Below are 21548 nucleotides of genomic sequence, written 5' to 3' on the forward strand. Positions count from 1 at the left end.
GAGCAGCGGTGCTGGCCGCCCTCCGTGGGGACGGCTCTGCCGGGGTAGCTGGCGCCCTCCGTCCCCGCACGTCCGCTCAGCTCTTGCTTGAAGGGTCACAGCTCTCCCAACTGCAACGCCCCGTCCCCGGCCATTCTGACCCCATCGAGGGCCCTATTTGTGAACAGATGTCTCTGAACAAAGTAGATTAAAAGCCCATTTCCCCAATTTCTGGGCTGTCAGGATTTAAACACTTTGTGGAGTTTCGTGTAGTTTAGACCAGTAGAAAGGTTAAAAGCACTGGGCTATGGAGGCTGATAGGGGTTCACATCTTGACCTACCCTGTTTCTTCTTTGTAAAATGAGGGTGATAATAGTATTTATCGGGAAAAAAAACCCATAGTGAGAGTTAAGTTAGTTATACATGTCAAGTGCACGGGGCTAATAGCAACTCCTACTTTAGTTACGGGATCTTTTCCCAGAAACATGAAAAAGGCTTTGACCAGCAGGTGGCACTGGTAACTATAGTATGATGTGTAGCCAGCCGATCCGAAGATTCCTGGTGTCGCCTCAGGTGTTCAGAGGCCTGGAAACGGCTAAACTTTCTTCCAGCTGGAAAGTACATTAGAAATTAAGTAAGACTACACCCTGGTTTGGTAAGTTGAGAGTAATCTGAGTGTGACTTGCTAAAGCAGGTTGCAGTAGGTCCCAAGTTTCTTCCCACAAGTTCAGTGTCACTTTTTTTCCTTAAAAAAAAAAACACCTTTTCTGCCTCGTTGTGAGCTCAGTGGGATGGTACCTTGAATGTGTGTTAGAATGGATTGGAAGCCACAGAGTTACAATGGGTATCTGCATTCACTCAGCAAATAATATGAAGCACTTACTATGTGTCACGTTGCTCTGGCACTACATGATGAACAAAGCAGACACAGTGCTAGCTCTCATGTTTACTTAGTGGATGAGACCACTGCAAATGTAGATAAATATATGATTATAAATTGCTACAAAGAAAAATATTGAGGCTGTTTTTGATTGGGTGGCTTACCTCTCTCAGGAGATGAGAAGCTGAGCCCAGAAAGATGGAATAAAGAGCCAGTCATGCAAAGATTGAAAGGAAGAGCATTCAAAGTATAAGGAACAGATGCAAAAAGGCTCTAAGGTGGGAAAACGCTAGGAAATGCACAAACGCTAATGCAGCTGAAGCACAATGAGTAAGGCGGAAAGTAGCAAGAGACGATGTTGAAGTAGGCTAGAGCTTTTGAGTAGGGCCATACTAAGGGGTTTGAATTTTATTCTGAATGTGGTAGAAGCCATTGAAAGATTTTAAGTGTGGAATGCCAAAATCCCATTTTTTATTTTAAAAATTCACTCCTAATGCTATGTAGAGAATGAATTGGGTGATGGTATGGGTAACCGAGAGATGACTAATTGGAAGATTATTGACGTAATCCAAGTGGTGGTAGAGATAAAGAAAAGTAAACAGATTAAGATATACTTTGAAGGTAAAGTCTGGAAGACTCAATGGGTTAGAAGGAAATAAGGGAGGAGGGAATCAGGTGATTTTCAGGTTTTTGGATTGAGCAATTTAGTGAGCTAAAGAAGACTAGAGAACAGATTTTGGGGGGAGAAGATGTATAATAGAGAATTCCATTTTAGACAGACTAACTTGGTCTGCTATATCCAAGTGGAAATATTTGATTAGCTGTTGTATGTAAAAACTTGGAGCTCAAAGGAGAGATTTGAATTGGTCATATAAATTTTGGAGTCATCAACATATGGATGATATTTAAAACCAAGGGAAATGATAAAGTCACTGAGAGATTATCTGGTTTGATGGTTATCATCACCATTGGGGCCTGTGACAACCATGCTTTTTGGATTTAAAGCATTAGATTTTAGTAATCAGTTAATTGAACTGTCCTTACAGACATGCAAATGGTCATGTGTTTGTCACTCTGTGTTGCCCTGAGATGCCCCATCCCGTGATGTTGAGAGTGAAACAAGATCTTGTGTCCACAGGTGCTCCCTGGATCAGGCCCGTAAGCTTGCTGGTTTCTATTTTCAGTGAGCTGAGGGCCATGTCAGATTTCTGCCACCTACAGGTCAGACCATGAAGTTGAAGGAAATTGAGAGGCCAGCTGTCCAAGCGTGGAGCCCAGCCAGCCAGTACCCTGTGTATCTGGCCACAGGTATGGTGATACTGTGGACTAGGAGCCAGGGAAGGGACACAGGTCCAGGGAAGCTTAATATGCAGAATTCTTTATTGAACATCAGAGAAAGCTTTAGAGTCATGGGGTTGGCTCACAGCAAAGCAAGGGGATATTAGCTGTTTTGGGTACCTGGGGGTAGCCTTGGACTATGGTTCAAGGCTAGGCACCTCATGTTTTTTTGCAGTTACCATTTGAAAAAGGGTATACTCAGTCTTTTCTTGTTTCTCCTCCTCTCCACTCCCTATATAAATATACCCCAAATCCATGCATATTTTGTTGCTCATACGCTGCCTCTTCCTAACTTTTCTTGTGCCTAGGAACATCTGCCCAGCAGCTAGATGCCTCCTTTAGCACAAATGGCACATTGGAAATCTTTGAGGTTGATTTCAGGGACCTTTCTTTGGACTTGAAACGCAAGGGAGTCCTTTCTGCCTCAAGCAGGTACTATGTCTGAAGTGCTGATGGGTATGCAGGGCAGACCCTGGTGTAGACCCTGATGGGGAATCCTGGGAGTAGTGTGTGCTTCTCAGGGCTCATGAGGAGACCAGTGAGGGGAGAAGGATCCTCACTAAGTTGGAGAGAAGTTAACTCTGGGTTTATTTTGCAAAACTATTTAAAAAGCACCCACTCCTTTCTGGTCAGCAGCAGCAGCAGGAGTGTTAGGCAGAATCATGTGATAGAGATGCCTCCCACAGGCCTGGACCTATGAGTACTTGATCTCTCTCTGAATCCAAAGATGTTGACTTCTTCCTCCCCTGGCTCTTGTGAAGGCAAATACCTTACACAATATCCCCCTCTTCTGCCAAAGGGAGGAGAACGAATGATCCTCTCCTCACTGCTGTCAGGGACCGATTGGGACTCATGGCTCTGGCAGGCTTGCAGGGCTGGCATTCACTTACTAGCGTTCGGTGAGCACATGTATACATGCCAGGCACTATGCTAGGGGCTCTGTATATCTTACTCATCCCTCGAAATGAGCCTACCCAATAAATAACATTATTCCCATTTCACATAGGAGGGAACCAAAACTCTGAGAAGCTAGGATTTAAGTCTCCACCTGTTTCATTCCAAAGCCTACCTTCTTTCCATTATTCAATTGCTCTTTTATAGGTTTGTAAAGATGAGGCTTACAGTATGAAGCAATGGTCTCCGCATTTTTGTACCATTGGAAAAATGTGAATTACTATATTCAAGTCATTCAACATAAAATTATATATTCAGCCCTAACCAGTTTGGCTCAGTGGATAGAGCGTCGGCCTGCGGACTGAAGGGTCCCAGGTTCGAGTCCAGTCAAGGGCATATACCTTGGTTGCGGGCACATCCCCAGTGGGGAGTGTGCAGGAGGCGGCTGAATCGATGTTTCTCTCTCATCAATGTTTCTAACTCTCTCTCTCCCTCTCATCAATGCTAACTCTCTCTCTCCCTTCCTCTCTGTAAAAAATCAATAAAATATATTTAAAAAATAAAATTATATATTCAATGTAAATAATGTACATTTATTATTGTACTATTACTAAAGTGTAATTTTTAAAAGTGTAATTTATATCATTTCTTAGATTAAAAATATGAATCTTTTTCTTACAGCCCAGAGAATTATCTTGCCCATCCATCCCAGTTTAGAATACAGTGTTCCATCCTCTTGTGAATTTTTGGGTCCATCCGAGAGATTAGTTAAGATGTTTAGAAAGAGGTACCCTCTTCTTTATTTTCATGGTTTAATCTAATAATGAGGATTAGTTAGACTCCTTTTTCTTGAACCCCTGTATCATTTTATGACAGTATCTGTATTTTGCAGTTTTTCATATATCTTTGTATTGCTAGTATTGGTACCTTTAGAAGAGCAGGCACTGAAGGGTTTACCAATCATGATGAGATATTCTTAGCCTCTAAGCAAGCATTTCAGAAAGGGCCCCTGACAGGGGTGAGCTAATTCAATAATGTTTCGATTCCTGGAGGTAAGAAAAGGGGCAGTGGGCAAGGGGTCTTATTCTTGACAGGCCAAGCAGCAGCTTCAGCACAGTCGTGGTTCCTTAATCTTAGAGTTCCTAAAAAAGGGGCAATATAATTGCTTAGGAAACCTCGAAATTGAATCCTAAGATCCATGTGGGCAGAGATTTTTGCCAGTTTTATTCACTGCTGTATCTCTAGCACCTAGAACAATGCTTGGCATGAGGTGCTTAATAAATATTTATTGAATGAATGAGTGAAGTAAGAAATTCCTGGGTTATCAAACTGAGCATTCTATCTTTCACTTCAGTTAGTTATATTAGTCTTCACTTAGTCTGAGAGCTTTTCAAGGGTGATGGTCTTGTGCAAGTGAACTAAAGTGAAAATGTTTTGCAGCCAACTAGGTTGAAGGGACCCTTTTTGAAATGTTGGTACTGAACGTGGGCATCATGAACTTTACCTCATGTCCTGCTCCACCCTGCAGGGATTTGTGGGCTACAACCAACATAAATAGTACAGTTAATTGCACCATAATTGTTTCCAAAGATTGGTTCTCATTCCCACAGACCTAAGGGATTGCCTTTGACACCGTCCTGTTAGGTCCTTTCGAAGAAGTCATCTTAGACAGCATAAGCATAAGACACCCACTTCTTTCTGTTCCAGCCTGGGTTAGGTCACTTACTCAAAAGTCAGCATCACAAACTATTGACCAAGATGATCAGGGTAGATAGAGGGCTACCCATCCTTTGCTTTATGCTTTCCTCTTTCTTTTCTTTTGTGTCATCTTCTGCATGGTTTAGTGCAGCAGTCGCCAACCTTTCGGACCACCGGTTGGCGACCGCTGGTTTAGTGGAAAGCACAGTTGTGTTGGGTTGCAGCCTTAATGAGAGCTGTGTGCCTTTGGGCAAATAGAGCTCTGTCAGTGGTCTCAGGTTTCCTCACCTATGTATAAAGAAGAGGCTTTACAAGATGACTTCTAAGAACCTGCTGAGCTCAAAATTCAGGTCTTGTGTTCTTTTTTTGGCTTAGTCTCCTTCCTCCCTTCCAACTTTTAAAAAAGATTTTTAAATATATATTTTATTGATTTTTTACAGAGAGGAAGGGAGAGGGATAGAGAGTTAGAAACATTGATGAGAGAGAAACATTGATCAGCTGCCTCCTGCACACTCCCTACTGGGGATGTTCCCGCAACCAAGGTACATGCCCTTGACCGGAATTGAACCTGGGACCCTTGAGTCCGCAGGCCGACGCTCTATCCATTGAGCCAAACCGGTTAGGGCTCTCCCACCTTTTTAAAAACTCCTCCTCATGTCTCTTCATTATTAACTAAACATATACTTTTAAAAATCTTCTCCTTTCCTTTGCCTGCCCTGTTCACCAGGCCCATGCCTCAACCACATTTGAATCCTGAAAATCCCCTTCTCCTCAATCCATGATGCACCAGAGAAATATCCATTTAGAAATATCTGACTGAAGAGAAGTGTTCTGAAATACTGGTATAGATGTAGATAAGGGACAATCTCAAGCTATAAATAGACTGATAAATGTCACTGGATGCAATCAGAATCAATATGGATTAGCATGTGCACTGAAGCAAGCGATGTTTGACTGGTGATGAATCTCACTCAAGAGGAAAGGTTTCTCGGAAAATAATACATTGTTTATGTATTGATTTTTGAACTGAGGATATAGCTGCTGTGGCTGAATGATGTCAGAGGCCAATGTGTGATCTGCTCTCCACCTCTGTCTACTCTGAGGTTCTAGATCTCTTGAGAGGCCTCCGTAATCTCTGTATGACCCAGCCTCTTCACATGGAGAAAGCAGGTGATCTATCTTCCAGTACTTCCACCTCGGTTCTATCTTCTTTGGGGGCATTTTGATCTCTCTTTGGGTGCCTGTGTAAGGGACAACACCAAACAGAAAAAAGATCACTTTGTATACTTCTTTTAGTTTTCCAGTTTCTAAGACTTGCCTTCTCTCTAAAAGATGGCAAGATCACAGAATAGAGAGAGCATGTGCTTTGCTGTTGGACATACCTGGGTTCAAATCCCAGTTTTGCCATCTACTGTCCTCTTGGACATGTTATTTAACTTCTCTGGCCCTGTTTTCTCTGCTGTAAATCTAGGATGTATAGTAGACACATAACAGGCTGGCACATACAATGCATTCAGAAAAGTAGTTCTTTTCTCAGACAGCCATTGTTCCACTCCACTGTCTTCATTCTCCAGCTTGGAGCACTGCCTTCAACACTCAGTGTGACTTTTTAAGGAAACTTGGAGTTCCTCAGCTATTTTGGACTGGATGTGGACAAGCTCATTTTCACTTTAGTTCACTTGCACAAGGCTGAAATTTTTCAAAAGGAACTTTAAGCAAATAAAAGCAAACTCCAAAACAAAAAAAAAGTACATAAATCATAGCAAGAATTTATCCAGCACATATTTCTAATCACTAAAGCTTGGCCTCAGAGGACCTTAACTGGTGTGATGTTCTGCTCTCATACACTTGAGTTTATTCTCTTCAGTCCTCTGTTTTGCTTTTCACTAGAAGCATAGCAATAAGCTGGTTGTTAGGGCTGGTTCTATCTTTGTGAAGTTCAATGTCTTCCCTGATTGTTCTAGGCTGGTGTGCAGTCTGATGCATCTAGTACAGTCATTCTCAACCTCAACCTGGCTGCTGGTTAGAATTACCTGGAGGGTCTTGCTGAAAATGTAGGTTCTAAAGTCCTGTCTCTGAAAATTCTGCTTCACAAGGTCTGAGTAAGAATCAAAGAACCTGTGTTTAGGTGCCACCTATCATTCTGTCACGTCCTAATGTCTATTGTTGCCATCATTATCCTGGGAACCTCTTTAGCAGAGAATTACACTTCTATTCTTTTGTTTTCCTATCTTCCCATACAAACTTTTCTTCCTAAACCTTCCCCTTAATTTGCTTAGTTTCTATTTTCAGGCCAAGGCCATCATTTTTATTTTTACCTTTTTTTAAGTATTCTAACATAGACAAGTTGCAGACTAATACAATAAACACTTGTGTACCTTCACTTAGTTCATTGCTTGTTAACATTTTGTCACATTTGCTCACATGCTCGCATGTGCTCTCTTTCTCTACACACACCCACAGCTACCTCTGGTCCCCTGTCCATTTGCAGAGCAGAGCTGATTGACAGTCCTTGAGCCTACTGAACGATCAATCCCTGTCCTTGCTTGAATCATCCCAGGTGTTCTCTATCACGTCCTATTCAGGCTCCAGCTTCACCCTCACTCATTAAGTGGCTAACAAAATAGAATGTACCATCTACATGCTTACAGAAAGAAAATCATTTTGTCTGCATTGCAGCCACTGTAGAGGAACTGGGTCCTCTTCTCAAACCCTTTGGTGACCCCCCAACCTTGAGGTCTCTGGTACCTTCTACTCTGGTCTGTATGTCATGTGCTCTGACCATAGTGAGGTCACTGCACCTCTTCTACCATTCCCAGGTGAGGTTTTCACTACCATACCCCCCTCTGGTTCCTGTGTGGCCTGTTATGGGCTTCTCTAGTCACTCTGTTGACTTTCCCACTGCTACACTGACCTCTAGCCCCAGGATGCCTCTAGCCCCAGTATACTAGTAAAGCACATTCTTCTGCCCTATTAAGATCAGACAACCTTAGAAAACATAGCCTTTCTGACAATAGCTTTAGACCACCATTTGTGTCACCTCTGATTTTTTTGTTTGTTTTTCAATCTATTGGGGTGACATATTAATAATATATCATCTGTATATTGCATTGTGTCCTCACCACCCACAGTCCAGTCTCCTGTCACCATATAATTTGATCCTTTACCCTCTTTATCTTCTCCCCATTCCCTTCCCCTCTGGTAACCACACTACTGTTATCATAGCTCTGCTGTTTTGCTAACCTAGTCTGAACTGGTGCTCAGCTCTTCACTTCTGACAGGTTGGCTCTGCTCTTATGACTGGCCAAACAGGTTCCTGCCTGGTCACCCCACTCACTTTCTTTGCTGGCTGTTCCTAAGGTGAGGGATCTTAGGACACCATTCAGTGTGAAATCTGATTTCTTGGAAGGGCTGTGGAAATATCCTTGGCTAGCAGCTGGGAAATGGACAGACCACTTAGGAAGCTTTGAAAGGTTTCACATGCCTTCTTTAGGGGCTTTGCAGAAGACCTACACCTGTCTGCAGGGGGCCCATGGTCCATCCTTTTTTTTTTCTATTTTTGGTAAGACACTGGTAGTATCTTGTTAGAAGCATCCTCAGGAAACCAGAAAAATGTTTCCCAGAAGGTGTGTTTATTCTTCATGCTTCTGTGTCTCTAGGGTTGGGCCATGGCAGCCACACAATGCTTCAGTGAGCTAGCCACACGGGGAAGGCATGAAGTCCTTGGTTTTTTTCTCACATCCAGTTTGAGAGGGAAGAGGGGACATCAATTCTTGGTCTAGGGAATCTGCTTCTAGTTAGGGACAGAAAAGTTTGGTCTTCCTCTAAGCAGGCATTATAGATCTCAGGTGTTAAAATAAAATGGGCTTGACTTTGAACCTTGATTCTGCTACTTCCTAGCTGTAAAATGGGGATAAAATTACTAGCTGTACATGCAGAAGTTTCATAACTTCTCTGGCCTCAATTTCCTCAACTGAAAGTAGAATCAATAATAACACCATATTGCAGTGGTTCTCAACCTTGGCTGCACATTAGAATCACCTGGGAATCTTTTTAAAATCCTGATTTCTGGGCCCCATCCTCCGGAAATTCTGTTTCTTTGTTACTAATGTTGTGGCCCCACCCCATAACAAAGAAACAGAATTTCCGGAGGATGAGGCCCAGAAATCAGGCTTTTAAAAAGATTTCCAGGTGATTCTAATGTGCAGCCAAGGTTGAGAACCACTGCCTTATGGGGTTGTTGAATATTCAATCAGTTAATACATGTAAAGCACTTAAGATAGTGCTTGGTACATAGGAAGTATTCAATAAATGTTAGTTGTTATTTGAGTTGTGAGGATGGGGTGAAGTGACCTATTTGAAGTATTTATCATTAGGCCTATATAATATTAACTTTTAAAAAAAGTATCCCCACACAACTCTGAGGCAGTGGCTTCCCGGCTTCTAGTGTAACATAGAGGGGATATTTTTCAGAGAAAGGGCAGGACCCAGCAGAGGAGACCTTCATTCTGGGTCTGGGATATGAGGAAGACAGGCAGGCCCCAGCTCAGGGTGGGAATGCCTGCATAATGGCAGAGGCTGGCAGAGATGCTTGCTCATATGGACCTGAACTGGTGCTGATTCAAGTTCCTCCTCTCTGTAGGTTTCACAAGCTGATCTGGGGGAGCTTTGGCAATGGGAACCTGGACGGCACCGGGGTTATTGCAGGCGGCGGGGACAACGGCATGCTTACACTATACAATGTGACCCACATCCTGTCTCCAGGAAAGGAGCCTGTGATTGCCCAGAGACAGAAGCACACGGGGGCTGTCAGAGCCCTTGACTTTAACCCTTTCCAGGTACTACATTTCATTTGGTCAGACATGGCCAAGCCCCCAAGCAATAGATCGAATGGAAGCATTCACTTACGACTTTCAGTCTGTAACTCTGAACCCTTCCCAGGCTGTTTTGGGGGAGGCTTTGGAAGCCTCATCTATGGGTCTCCTTCCCCCTCTCCTGCTCCCATCTCTTCTGGGATGGTGGTCTCCAAAGACCTGTGCTTTGTACAGGGCAACCTCCTGGCCTCAGGGGCGAGTGATTCCGAAATCTTCATTTGGGATTTGAATAACCTGAGTGTGCCAATGACCCCAGGATCCAAGTCACAGGTGAGGAGGCTCCGGGGCTGCTGCTTACAGTGCGCAGCTGACTTTCCCAGGGAGGCAGCCAGAGCATAGGAGATTTTAGGCTTTACCACTGGAGGGCAATAAAGCTCCACAGACAACGTGCTACCAGCCAGATGATGACAGGGATGGAGGGGAGGGGAGTGTGTGTGTGTGTGTGTTTGGATGGGTGGTTTGTGGTCATTAACTGTCTTAGGGGTTGGAGTAAGACATTGAGAGAGACATTGTATAGCTTAGGCAAGGTTAAGCAGGCTTGGTGCAGAGGGGACTCCCAGATATACCTTGGTCCTTTTTGTGGGAAGGGTCAGCCTTGTCTCTGTATCTGGTTTTCCCATGCAGTCGGGGGTCTCATGTATTTCTGTCTCTAAGTGTGCCTATCTGTCAGTCTATAGCTGGGCCTATCTTTTTGCTTCCTGGCTTTCCCCTGGCTTATGCTTACAGTATCGTGAGGTAAGTTAAGAATGAATTTGATAGCATCTGTGTCCTAAAAGTAGCAATGGCTTTTTTTTCCTGCCTCGCTCTCTCTGGGAATCTTGGGTGTTTATGTTCCCCTTCCTCACTTCCTCCTTTTATCCTTGAGGGTTATTTTTAAATCTTGACTCTATCCTCTCAGGAGCACCTTGAGATAGGAGTGAAACCCAAGTGTGCCTACCATTGTCTCAGCGTCTACACCAGTACCCTAAAGGAACCTCTCTGGAAAATTCAACTCCAGCTCCCTGAGACTGTCTTGGTTTGGGTAGCCCCATATCTACCGTTAGGCTTTCTGTGGGTGGTTGGGAGCAGTGGAACAGCAATTGCCTTTTGGTTGGAGGGGGATAGCAAGTTGTCCTTCACCTGCTACCCCCATCCTGCCTCAGCAGCCCCCGGAAGACATCAAGGCACTTTCTTGGAACCGGCAAGTTCAACATATTTTGTCTTCTGCTCACCCCAGCGGCAAGGCAGTTGTATGGGATCTCAGGAAGAATGAACCTATCATCAAAGTCAGTGATCACAGCAGCAGGGTGAGTCATGAAGCAAAATATAGGCTTGGGCTGTGGCTTCTCTCTCAGGCGTAGTCATTGCAGCTACTCCTCCCCAGGCCAGGGTTCTGTTTGCAGCTGTTACACATGTGGATTCAGCCCCTAGCAGATTTCCTATTGAGAGTGAAAGCTTAGGGACCTAAACAGACCTGATAATGGGCACTTCTAAGGCTCCTTCCTTTTTCATGGTCATCACGTATTTCCCGATGGCTGTGGTGGTCTCAGTCACCTAGATGAGACACAAAACCTGTCCTCGGAGGGGTCCCATCCCAATTGGGCAGAAGGGGTTCTCACTAGAATGGGCAGGTTATGGTACCCATTGGAGTCTGCTTTGGTCACAGATGCACTGCTCAGGCCTGGCCTGGCACCCAGACATAGCCACTCAGTTGGTGCTATGCTCAGAAGATGATCGTCTCCCAGTGATTCAGCTGTGGGACTTGCGCTTCGCCTCCTCACCTCTGAAGGTGCTGGAGATCCATAGCAGGTAGTATCTCAAACTTCATCTGCATCCTTGGTGGAGAGCAGGAGCATAATGACCTGGGTAGGGGGCAATGAATGCTTCACTTTAGCTACCAAACATCCTCCCTGTCTTCAAAGCCATCCCAGTGAACACACAGTCACCCAGTCCTAGCTCCAGCCCCAACCAAGAGGAATTCCTTTAGACCCAGAGGTCATGGAAAAGAGCCTGAGATGCCATCTAACTTCTAGAGATGGGAGTGGAGATGGGGAAATGAGAAATATTGGAGCCAGTGTTTAGCCCTTAGGAGAGTCCCCAGGCTTCCATCTGGTAATGTTCATTTCTTTAGTGATGAGGTTGCCTTCTCCAAGACTTCTCCTTAGTAGAAGAACCTTGGCTCCTGTCTGTCCTGCACACAGGCCTGCCTCTGAAGCTGAGTTCTGGGGCCCATAGCAGAGAAAGCAGCCCCACAGTCTGTTCTTTGTGACTAAAAGGCCATGTTGCCTTTATACCTTCTTGGGAACTTTTGAGGGTTATGTCCTTGCTACTCTCCTGAGCTAAAAAGCACCTATAGGGATGGGTGCTTCTATGATTCATGCTGATTCATAGTCCCTACTCTACAATCGGGGAAAAGAAGAAAGCCATCCTGCAGTGATCTATGGAAGGCAGAGTGATACAGTGCACAGTGCATAGGCTCTTAGAATTGACTTGGGTTCTGGCTGTTTGCTGAAAATTCCTTAATTTTTTAAAACCCCATTTTTCTCATTTGTAAAATGAAATCAGGCTGCTCATTTTGTAGGGATGAGATTTATCAGAGATATATAAAGTACCCTATTCATAGTAGGCCTTCGGCCAATGCTATGGACAGAGGGACCTCCTTCCTTTTTAGGGGTATCTTGTCAGTGTCATGGAGCCAGGCTGATGCTGAGCTGCTGCTCAGTAGTGCCAAGGACAACCAGGTCTTGTGCTGGAACCTCGTGAGCAGCGAGGTAGGCTGGCCTTTCTGTGGGTGTTCTGGGATGGGAGATGAGATGGTAGGGGAAACCCAGCAGCAGCTATGCATTCTGGGCCGCCTTATCTATGTCAGGGTTTCCCTGATGGTGTGTTCCCTCATATTAGGTGGCATATAAGCTACCCACACAGAGCAGCTGGTGCTTTGATGTGCAGTGGTGCCCTCGGAACCCTCCAGTATTCTCTGTTGCCTCCTTTGACGGCTGGATCAGTTTGTACTCTGTGATGGGTAGGAGCTGGGACGTCCAGCAGATGAGACAGGTTGACAAGGTTTGAAGGGCTTAATGAAAAATGCTGGAGGGAAGGGGCTGTCTCTCTTTGTGGGGAGAGAGCAGGACATATGGCCTGGGAAGAAGTGGGGATATTGAAGAGTAGGAGGGCAGGGCCCTGAGTTTGGGAGGGCTCTACTTTTGCTCCAGTGCCCATCTTCCTGGGAGGAAGTCAGTCCTGCCACAATACAAAAGAGGCCTTCACCTTCACTTTTGTTCTTGGATGTTCCCTGTGGTATTTCAGGGACATTGGACCTCATGCTGGGACATTATTTTGGAAGTATGAACTGTCTTACCTCCCTTGCTCCTACATATCCATTTTGTGTCACATTCCTCTGAAGACCTTAGAACCAGTAGGCTTTCCAAAAGCCTATTTCATGGGGATCCCACAATCACCAATAGAATACGGGAGTCTCATCTTTGTGGGCTAGATTAGGTATCTCAAGGATTTCTCCCAAAATGGAGTTTGTAGGTGGAGTTCCTGGCTAGGCCACCATTTCAGGCTGGTGATGCAGGTGTCCTTTTGCCCCCAGATCTCTTCCTCCTTCAGCAAAGGCCAGCCTCTCCCACCATTGCAGATGCCAGAGCAAGTGACTCAAGCATCATTGATACCTCCTCTGAAAAAAACCCCCAAATGGATGAGAAGGCCAGCAGGTGTTTCATTTGCTGTAAGTCTAGTGTGTGTATGTGCGAGGTTGTGTGTGTGAGGGCTTGTGAAGCCTACTGTGTGCCCAGCATGGAGCTCCGTTCTGTAGGAGATACTTTTTCCATCTACCTGTGTCTCAGAGTAGGTCCTGCTTTACTACTCAAGCTTCCCTCTCTACCCCTTCACCTGCTTGCTATCAGTCCTGTATAAAAGGCATTGATTGCTTTAGACCTCCCGGTTATGGAGAACTGCTTGAGATGCCACCTGATTTTTGTCTAATCTTTATGTGTCTGGACTGGTAGTGAGTCTAGCTATGCAAGGGTTACAATACAAAGCAGGAAAGAAAAAAACAGATTTCATCCTGTCAGTCCTCTGCTCAAAACCCTTGACCCCCATTACCTTGTTGGCTCAAAGTCAAGTGTACACAGCACCCCTTTACCCTTCCAGTTTTTATTCCCACCTTATTCTTATGTGTTCTCTATGGTCCAAATAAATATGACTCTCTTATGTCCCACGAATAATTCCCCAACTCTGCTGCCTCCACCTGTACCCCATCCTTCAGCTTCTCTCTCAGGCTATTGAATCCTGGTACAGCCTTTCAAGGTCCCTCACTTAAATACCACCCCCTTTGGGAGGCCCATCTTTAACCCTCATCAAACTTAACCTCACTTCTGTAATCTCACAGATTTATACTCCTGTATGATACATTCTACTGCACTAAACTTATGTAGATGCATGTCTCAGGACCCTACTAAGTAATAGACCCCTAGTGGATAGGGACCACATCTTCTTCATTTTTATCCCTAAAGCAGTGCTTCTCAAACTTTAATGTGCATACAAATCACCTGGGGCTCTTATTAAAATTCTAATTCTGCTTCATTTGATCTGGGGTTGGGCCTAAGATTCTGATTTTCCACCAAGTTCCCAAGGTGATGCCCTTGCTGCTGGTCTGAGGAGTAGCAAGGCCCTAAAACACCTAGCCCAATGCTTTAAATACTAGGCTTGAATTAAAAGCAGAGGGATAAAAGTAGAGGCTCTTGTTTTCAGAGCCAGCAGTTTTATTAGGGAGGTCAGACCAACACACTCAAGAGGCAGCGAAGTGAAGGATTCTGAAGTCACGAGACCTGAATTATTATCGATCTGTCGCTTATCAGCTGTGTAACCTTGGGCAGGTCACTTCACTCAGGACTTGAGTGTTCTTATCTGCAACACAGGGATAGTGATAGCTGCCTAGCTCACGTTAGTGAATTGACATGAAGCTCAAATAAAAATATATGTAAGCACTTGTCAAACTCTTCAGTACTATACCAATCGAAATTCAGGTGGTTTTGTTTAGCACTAATCAAAGTACAGTATATAGATTTTGTGCTGTAGGAGTCAAGAGAGGAATTCTGCCTGGGAAAGCTCATTAAGGAGGGGGTCTGAGGAAGGGAAATAGTGAATGGCTAGGGCAGTGGTCGGCAAACTCATTAGTCAACAGAGCCAAATATCAACAGTACAACTGAAATTTCTTTTGAGAGCCAAATTTTTTAAACTTAAACTATATAGGTAGGTACATTGTTAGTAGTTAACTTAATTAGGGTACTCCTAAGGCTTAGGAAGAGCCACCCGCACTCAAGGAGCCAAAGAGCCACATGTGGCTCACGAGCCACAGTTTGCCGATCACGGGGCTAGGGAATAAAGCAGGAGTTGTCAACCTTGGCTGTAATTGGAATAACCTGAAGAATTTAAAAATACTGATGCCTGGTCCCACCCCCAGAGATTCTGATTTTATTGTTTGGCGTAGAGCCTGGCAACTCTGAACAGCTCCCCAGGTCATTTTAATATGGAGCCAAGGTGGAGAACTGCTAGAGTAAAGGGCCTTTACTAAGCTTTGTATTTATGCCGAGTGCTTTATATAAAGTACCTAATTTGGTGAGAAGGATGCTCAGGTTGAGGTGTTGTGGTAGGTGAGGGCACAGAGCAGGAAGGAACTGGGGACTTGGGGGATGTGGCGCAGTCACACAAGTGAGCAGGGAGAGAGGTGCTGCAGAGGCAGGTCTGGCCATGGTTTTGAAGGATTTTGTGTACAACAAGCAGAGTAGCTTCAGGTCTCTCCTGTGGCTTTATGAAACCATTACAAGCCCTGAGTAGCAACAGATACAGGGTTGTGGGCTAATGCTTGGATTGGAGGAAGGAAAAGCCTAGAGGCTAGTAACCTATTCCAGTATTCAGGTGCGCTAGCACTGGGAATGGGACAGAGGGACCTTCACAAGAGACATTGAACAAGAGGTAAGACTTTGTTGTTGCTTGGCTGTAGCTGTATAAAGACTGATGATGCCAAGGTGTTTGGTCCAGGTGACTGGGAGAAGGGTGGTGCCAGGACAGATGAGGAGAAGATGAGTGCCATGTGCTGAAGTTTTAAGCTGATGGTACTAAAAATGCAGAGCTGGTTTTGATATGGGGGCACATTTGCTACTCAATTCCTGATTCTATTCCATCCCCAAGAGTTCTCTTCTTATTGATTTCCTATCCTAGGGTTGACCAACATAGGCCTGTCCTGTGATCCTGACTTGGTGTTTATTTTTAGCTCAAAGGCATGACCGTTACCTTTCTTGTTTTTCCTCACCAGTTTGGGGGGAAGCTGGTTACTTTTGGCCTTCCCAGCACCCCTGCCCATCAGGTGCCACAGCCTTGCCTTCGCCTAGTCTTCATCAGTCAAGTCACCACAGAATCTGAATTCCTGATGCGGTCAGCTGAGCTGCAGGAGGCCCTGAGATCAGGAAATCTCCTCAATTATTGTCAGAACAAGATCCAGCGAGCATCAGTACAAAGTGAAAAGATGCTCTGGCAGTTCCTGAAGGTAGGAAGCCTGAAGGCTGGATGCTCAGCGGTGTTTCCCCAAAGCTGGGTACTGCAACACCAGGAGATGCATAACCACACTGTGACCCAGATTTCAGAGGCCCTGACTCCTAGTAGGTTTTTTCTTACATGACACCCATCCTCTGGACACACAATCTTCGTCCTTTACCAGAGAGAGGCTCAAAGACCATTTGCACTAGGAAAGGTGAGGGGTACAAGCGACATTTGCCCTTTTTGCTACTATTGCTTATGTCCTGGATACTTTGCTGGAGCTGAGGTGAAGACTTCCACAGGGCCATGCCGAAGGGCAGATAAGATGATGGGAAGGGAGAAGATGGGAAGGGAAAGGAAGGGAAGATTAGCTGAAAGGACATATCATTATAAGAAGGCTTTGAGTTTGTTTCAAATAACCCAAGGCAAGTCATTGTGGTGGGACTCGGGGCTCAAGCCCCCTCTACTCTGGAGGCATGGCTTCAGTTGCAGTACTGCTTTAACTTCAAGTTCCTTATGACACCAGGAGGAGTGCTATAGATCAAAGGAAGTGAGCAAATGAGAGGAGAGGGCTAACGAAAGAAAGATAAATAACTGACCAGACAGTGAGAGGGTTATTCAGATGTTTGGGATTGTAGAGAAGAATGCAATAAGGACAGGGCCTTGTTCCAGGGGGTCTGAGAAGGATGTGGGCCTGTGCTTCAGACATAGAACTTAATGAAGATAAATACCCAGAATCTGGGAAGGAGAAAGGGATTTGAGAAAGTTCATCAACTATAGAGTGAAGCTGGAAGACATGTGGGAAGAAAAGAGAAAGGGGAGCTTTTGTTATAAGCAGGATACAGATAATAGCTCCAGGAATGGTGGGGTGGGAAAGCAAATAGAGGGAGTGATCAGGAGTTCAGCCTTTATTTACTCAAGCAGCAGTGTCCATAGGACAGAGGGGAGACTGGTTGAAAAGCTACCCAAGAGCTGTCCATCAGAATGGTCCTGAAGCTGAGTGCAGATGAACATTTCCAAGGGAAGAGCATGGAAGAAGGAGGGGCCTTGAGAGGCTATGGAAAAAATGGTAGTCAGAATTCATGATTCAGTACAGGATCAATGAAGGGCCCAGATCAGCGAACCCAGGTTAGAGTATGGCTTCAGGAAGGCTTGGCCCTCAGTATCTGGTACACTGAGTGGGTAAACTGACTTTGTTTACTATATCCATGCACCTTCCAGCAGGAGTCTTCTCAGCCTGACATTTAGACTAGGAAGACTCACTTGGTATCATCTCCTCAGAAAGATGTGAGATAGAAACCACAGCTGTCAGCAGGGTAGCATCAGATGTTCCCTCCTGGGGCCGTTCTTGCAGCATCCATGCAGCAGTGCAGAGTTCTCTTCAGCGCCCCAGAAGGTTGCACAGGTGCAAGGAGTTAAGATGTCCACCAGGCAGGTATGTAAGTTGTCCTGGCTTAGAAGTCTCAAGCCCTCAAGAGCCAATATCTCTTGTACCAACTCCAAAAGTGTAGCTTCTAGAGTCTCTGCAAGGGATCTATTCAGTTACAAGAGTCTTTGCAATCAGGGAAGCCTAGAACATGGTGCCCCCATCAATTATTTATAGTCTATATAGTTCCAGTCCAAATGCAATTTACCAATCACAAGCAATGTTGCCTAGAAACATAGCTCATATTTTACTATTATCAGGTTACCAAGGTAACAAATGTAGAAAGTCAACTGAAGGTTCAGTTTTCATGCAGAGAGGGAAAAGGTTTTGTTAACACCATGCCTACAGCCCAGCAGGAATCAAATCTGAGGAGAAAAAAAGGGAGAGTACAAAGAACTATATTGGGGAGTACGCTGGCACAGATGTCCAGTTTTAGCAGGAGAGGGTTATTTACATTCATATAATGGAGACTTCTGTGTCCTGTGGTTCCTTAGGTGACCTTGGAGCAAGACTCCAGAATGCAATTTCTAAAGCTATTAGGATACAGTAAAGATGAGCTTCAGAAGAAGGTAAGCAGCTTTCACATCAGAATCATGTACTTTATATGCAGAGAATCCTATCAGTGGAAACTATCTCAGAATGCCTCTTCCTGAACTTCACTAATGTACACACAAACTTAACCTCCTGGAGTTAGGCTGTTTCCCAGGAAAATAGCTCAAGGATCTTAGTCTAGTTGGTGGGGTTTGGAGGTGGAAAGAAAGCAAAATGCTTGTTTGACCTTGTGCTGGGAGAGTGGTACTCACAAGTCTCTCCCTGCAGGTGGCCTTGTGGTTGAAGAGAGACTCAGGGCTGGGTAAGAGCCCCCAGCCCAAGGGAGATAACCTCAGCAGTACCAGACAACAGGCCTTCGGCAGCCAGGTGTGGTAGGAGCCCAGCCAGCCAGACCTACAGTAGCACAGGAGACCAGCTTTTAGGGCATTTCAACCTTCCTGGCCCTTTGCTTTGCTCTCATGAAGTGCTCAGCTTCTGTAGAAGTCTTCAGACTCCTTCCTCTGTGTCAGTGAGACACAGAGTTCATAAGCTTTTGGGCTGGGAGTGGATCTGTGTTTTAATCATGAACGTGAGCCCTTCCCAAACCTTACCTGCTTCTTCTTTTAGCTTTACCCATTGAGGGTCAAATTTATTACTGTTCCCAGAGAGAGCTACTAAGCCAGCTCTCTGTCTTTGGGGTTCATTTTCTAAGTAGCCACCTTGGTCCTTCCTTGTTCAGGTCTCCAAACACACCACAGAAGTCTCTGCCTCCTCAGCTTTCTTTGATGAGCTGGTCCCTCAGAACATGACTCCATGGGAGATTCCCATCACAGAAGGTACCCTCTGCATGGGAGTAGGTGGGCTCAGAGTTCTCAGACTTGAGGACATTGCTTTCTTGTCCCTTGCCTCCTGCCTCCCTCCCACCATCACAAATGCTGGGTGGTTCTGTTACAAGTTAGAGCACTCTTTGGCTGTTGATTTTCATGGAGGGGTCTTTCCTATGGAAACCTTTCTACTAAGATATTTTCTCAATCCTTCTGTGTTCTTGCTTTAAGGACTGTGACCCTGTCCTTGCTGAGCAATCAGACATCACCTGTGATACTGCCACATGAGTTACTTCCTCATCTTGGGTTCTCTCCTTAGAGAGTAACCAGGACACCCCACTATATTTTGTTGTTGAGGAATGAAACTTGGGAGTTTGTTTGGGGCTAGGGAAGCTGAATGATACAGACATAGGAGGCATGCTGTGGGCTCTGCAGGTGACGGGAAGCTAGGGTTCGAGGGCAGGTTAACGTGGAGGGGATGCCTCTGCCCCCAGACACAGATGGACTCCTGAGCCAGGCTCTCCTGCTCGGTGAACTGGGCCCTGCTGTGGAGCTGTGTCTGAAAGAAGAGCGCTTTGCTGATGCCATTATCCTGGCCCAGGCTGGGGGCGCAGACCTGCTGAAGCAAACACAGGAACGCTACTTGGCCAAGAAGAAAACCAGAATCTCCTCGGTAACTGCCCACTGTGCAGGAGAGGAGAGGAGGGCATTTCTTGGACTTTGTGAGGTGGATGTCCACACTTTGGGACTGGTGTTCAGAGGATCTGCCAAACTCTTTTCCCACTCTAACCCCGAGCCCCTAGTACGTGGTCTAACAGGAAGCCTGCTCCTGCTGCCTGTGCTGGATGCGTGGTTGATGACCTAATTCCCTCCCTGCCCATTACAGCTGCTAGCCTGTGTTGTGCGGAAGAATTGGAAGGATATGGTGTGCTCCTGTAGCCTGCAGAACTGGAGAGAGGCACTGGCTTTGCTGCTGACATACTCAGGGCCAGAGACATTCCCTGAGCTCTGTGGTAGGTGGCCCTAGGCTTTAGAATAGAATGGTGTGACTTCAGTGTGGAGTCAGTGGACATGCTGATGGAGGAGGCAGAAGGGCAGCCTGAGCTCTGGGAGGCCAGGCCATGTTATCAGAGCCAAGGTCTGGTTCAGCTGGGGGGCAAGGACTATAGTGCATGCCCCTACTTTCATTTGTTGTCCTGTTTTTCTTGTCACCTCTTGAGGCAAGAGCTTTGCCCTTCATTGTAGAGCAGGGTGAGCCTCAGTGTTATCGAAAGCCACTGTGGCTACTTGTCCTATAGCTCATGATCCGCCACCCATTTCCAAATAGGGAAAGGAGGAGGAGCCAAGGGAAGCTGTGACATTAAAGAAGTTTCCATCTCTCTGCAGACATCCTGGGTGCTCGAATGGAGCAGGAGGGTGACAGGGCACTCACCTCCGAAGCCAGACTCTGTTATGTGTGCTCAGGGAGTGTGGAGAGGCTGGTGGAGTGCTGGGCAAAATGCCACCAGGCTTCATCCCCCATGGTTCTACAGGTACCCCTTCTCTGCAGGGCACGGTCCCTTCATTACAGACCCTAAGGAGAGGCTAGTGGTAGGGATGTGCAGGGACATCAGAGCGAGTCCTCTGGTTACCCAGACTGGAGTCAGGGTATAAGGGAAAATGGGCCCTTAATGTCTGGGACCTTCTCCCAAGGATGAGCTGTCACCTCCTCCCCTCCTCAGTCAGGGAGACTGAGCAGAAGCTACTTAGGTATTACTCTTCATAATGTTTTCCTACTTCAGATTTGGTTATACAAGTTTATTCAGTATTTGAGTAATTGTGAGCCTGGGCCTCCTATTAACTGCTATGAAAAATTCTGTGGATCTAAATTGTACCAGACACTCTTCAGGCAACCAGAGAAGATGGGGGTCACAGACTCACAGGGAGACAAAGTCATACATAAAACAGTAGTATAACTGAGTCTGAAATTGCTGATGGCCTAGCAGAAAGTGTAAAGAAAATAGGCAGAGATGTACGAGAGTCTAAGATCCCGATGGCCCCACTTGAGCCCAGTGCTAAGAGCTTGAGAGATGAGGCCAAGTGGCCCTTCTTTAACTGTCATGTCTCTTGTATGTCATCACTTTCTGTCTCCATCTGGCTGTGGCCAGATGCCCTCCTTCCCATAGTGGGAAGTCCCTGGGTGAGCTGCCTGGGCTTAGAGAGCAGGATGTGCTTTGAAGAGGGCTGACTGCCCTCATCCTTGTTCCTCTAGGACCTGATGGAGAAGGTAATGGTTCTGAACAGGAGCTTGGAACGACTGCGGGGTCCTGATGGGGTGAGCCCAGGCCCTGCCACAACCTACAGGGTCACTCAGTATGCCAGCCTCCTGGCAGCCCAGGGCAACCTGTCCACTGCCATGAGCTACCTACCCAATGACTGTGCTCAGGTGAGTGGGGTCTTGGGGAAAGAGCAAACCATTTAATTCAGTCATCTAGTACTGGCTGAGCAATTCAATGTTCTAGGCACTATGCTAAATGCTGAAGCTCCCAGGATAAATAAGATCTAGTCCCTCAGGAAGCTCACAATCCCTTGGGGGAGGGGGTGGG

General features: G+C 45.8%; 1 protein-coding gene across 3 annotated transcripts in view; it reads left to right on the top strand.

Moving 5' to 3' along the window:
• Nucleotides 1–1378: 1378 nt before the first annotated feature.
• SEC31B (SEC31 homolog B, COPII coat complex component) overlaps nucleotides 1379–21548 on the top strand; it is a 32231-nt gene continuing 12061 nt past the window's right edge. Inside the window, exons 1-18 of one of the 3 annotated variants that reach the window (XM_014532719.1) lie at nucleotides 1379–2167; nucleotides 2506–2629; nucleotides 9432–9627; nucleotides 9838–9933; nucleotides 10562–10684; nucleotides 10809–10949; nucleotides 11309–11451; nucleotides 12314–12413; nucleotides 12544–12705; nucleotides 13238–13372; nucleotides 15962–16192; nucleotides 18103–18177; nucleotides 18428–18526; nucleotides 18879–18975; nucleotides 19458–19636; nucleotides 19850–19976; nucleotides 20350–20495; nucleotides 21215–21388. In XM_014532719.1, coding sequence (XP_014388205.1) covers nucleotides 2089–2167; nucleotides 2506–2629; nucleotides 9432–9627; nucleotides 9838–9933; nucleotides 10562–10684; nucleotides 10809–10949; nucleotides 11309–11451; nucleotides 12314–12413; nucleotides 12544–12705; nucleotides 13238–13372; nucleotides 15962–16192; nucleotides 18103–18177; nucleotides 18428–18526; nucleotides 18879–18975; nucleotides 19458–19636; nucleotides 19850–19976; nucleotides 20350–20495; nucleotides 21215–21388 — 2427 coding nt within the window. In that variant the 5' untranslated portion in view covers nucleotides 1379–2088. Of the gene's footprint in view, nucleotides 2168–2505; nucleotides 2630–9431; nucleotides 9628–9837; nucleotides 9934–10561; nucleotides 10685–10805; nucleotides 10950–11308; nucleotides 11452–12313; nucleotides 12414–12543; nucleotides 12706–13237; nucleotides 13373–15961; nucleotides 16193–18102; nucleotides 18178–18427; nucleotides 18527–18878; nucleotides 18976–19457; nucleotides 19637–19849; nucleotides 19977–20349; nucleotides 20496–21214; nucleotides 21389–21548 lie in introns of all 3 variants that reach the window. The other 2 variants (XM_005885352.2, XM_005885353.2) reach the window with 2 other exon arrangements.

The sequence above is a fragment of the Myotis brandtii genome, unplaced genomic scaffold (assembly GCF_000412655.1).
Source record: "Myotis brandtii unplaced genomic scaffold, ASM41265v1 scaffold902, whole genome shotgun sequence".
Lineage (NCBI taxonomy): Eukaryota > Metazoa > Chordata > Mammalia > Chiroptera > Vespertilionidae > Myotis > Myotis brandtii.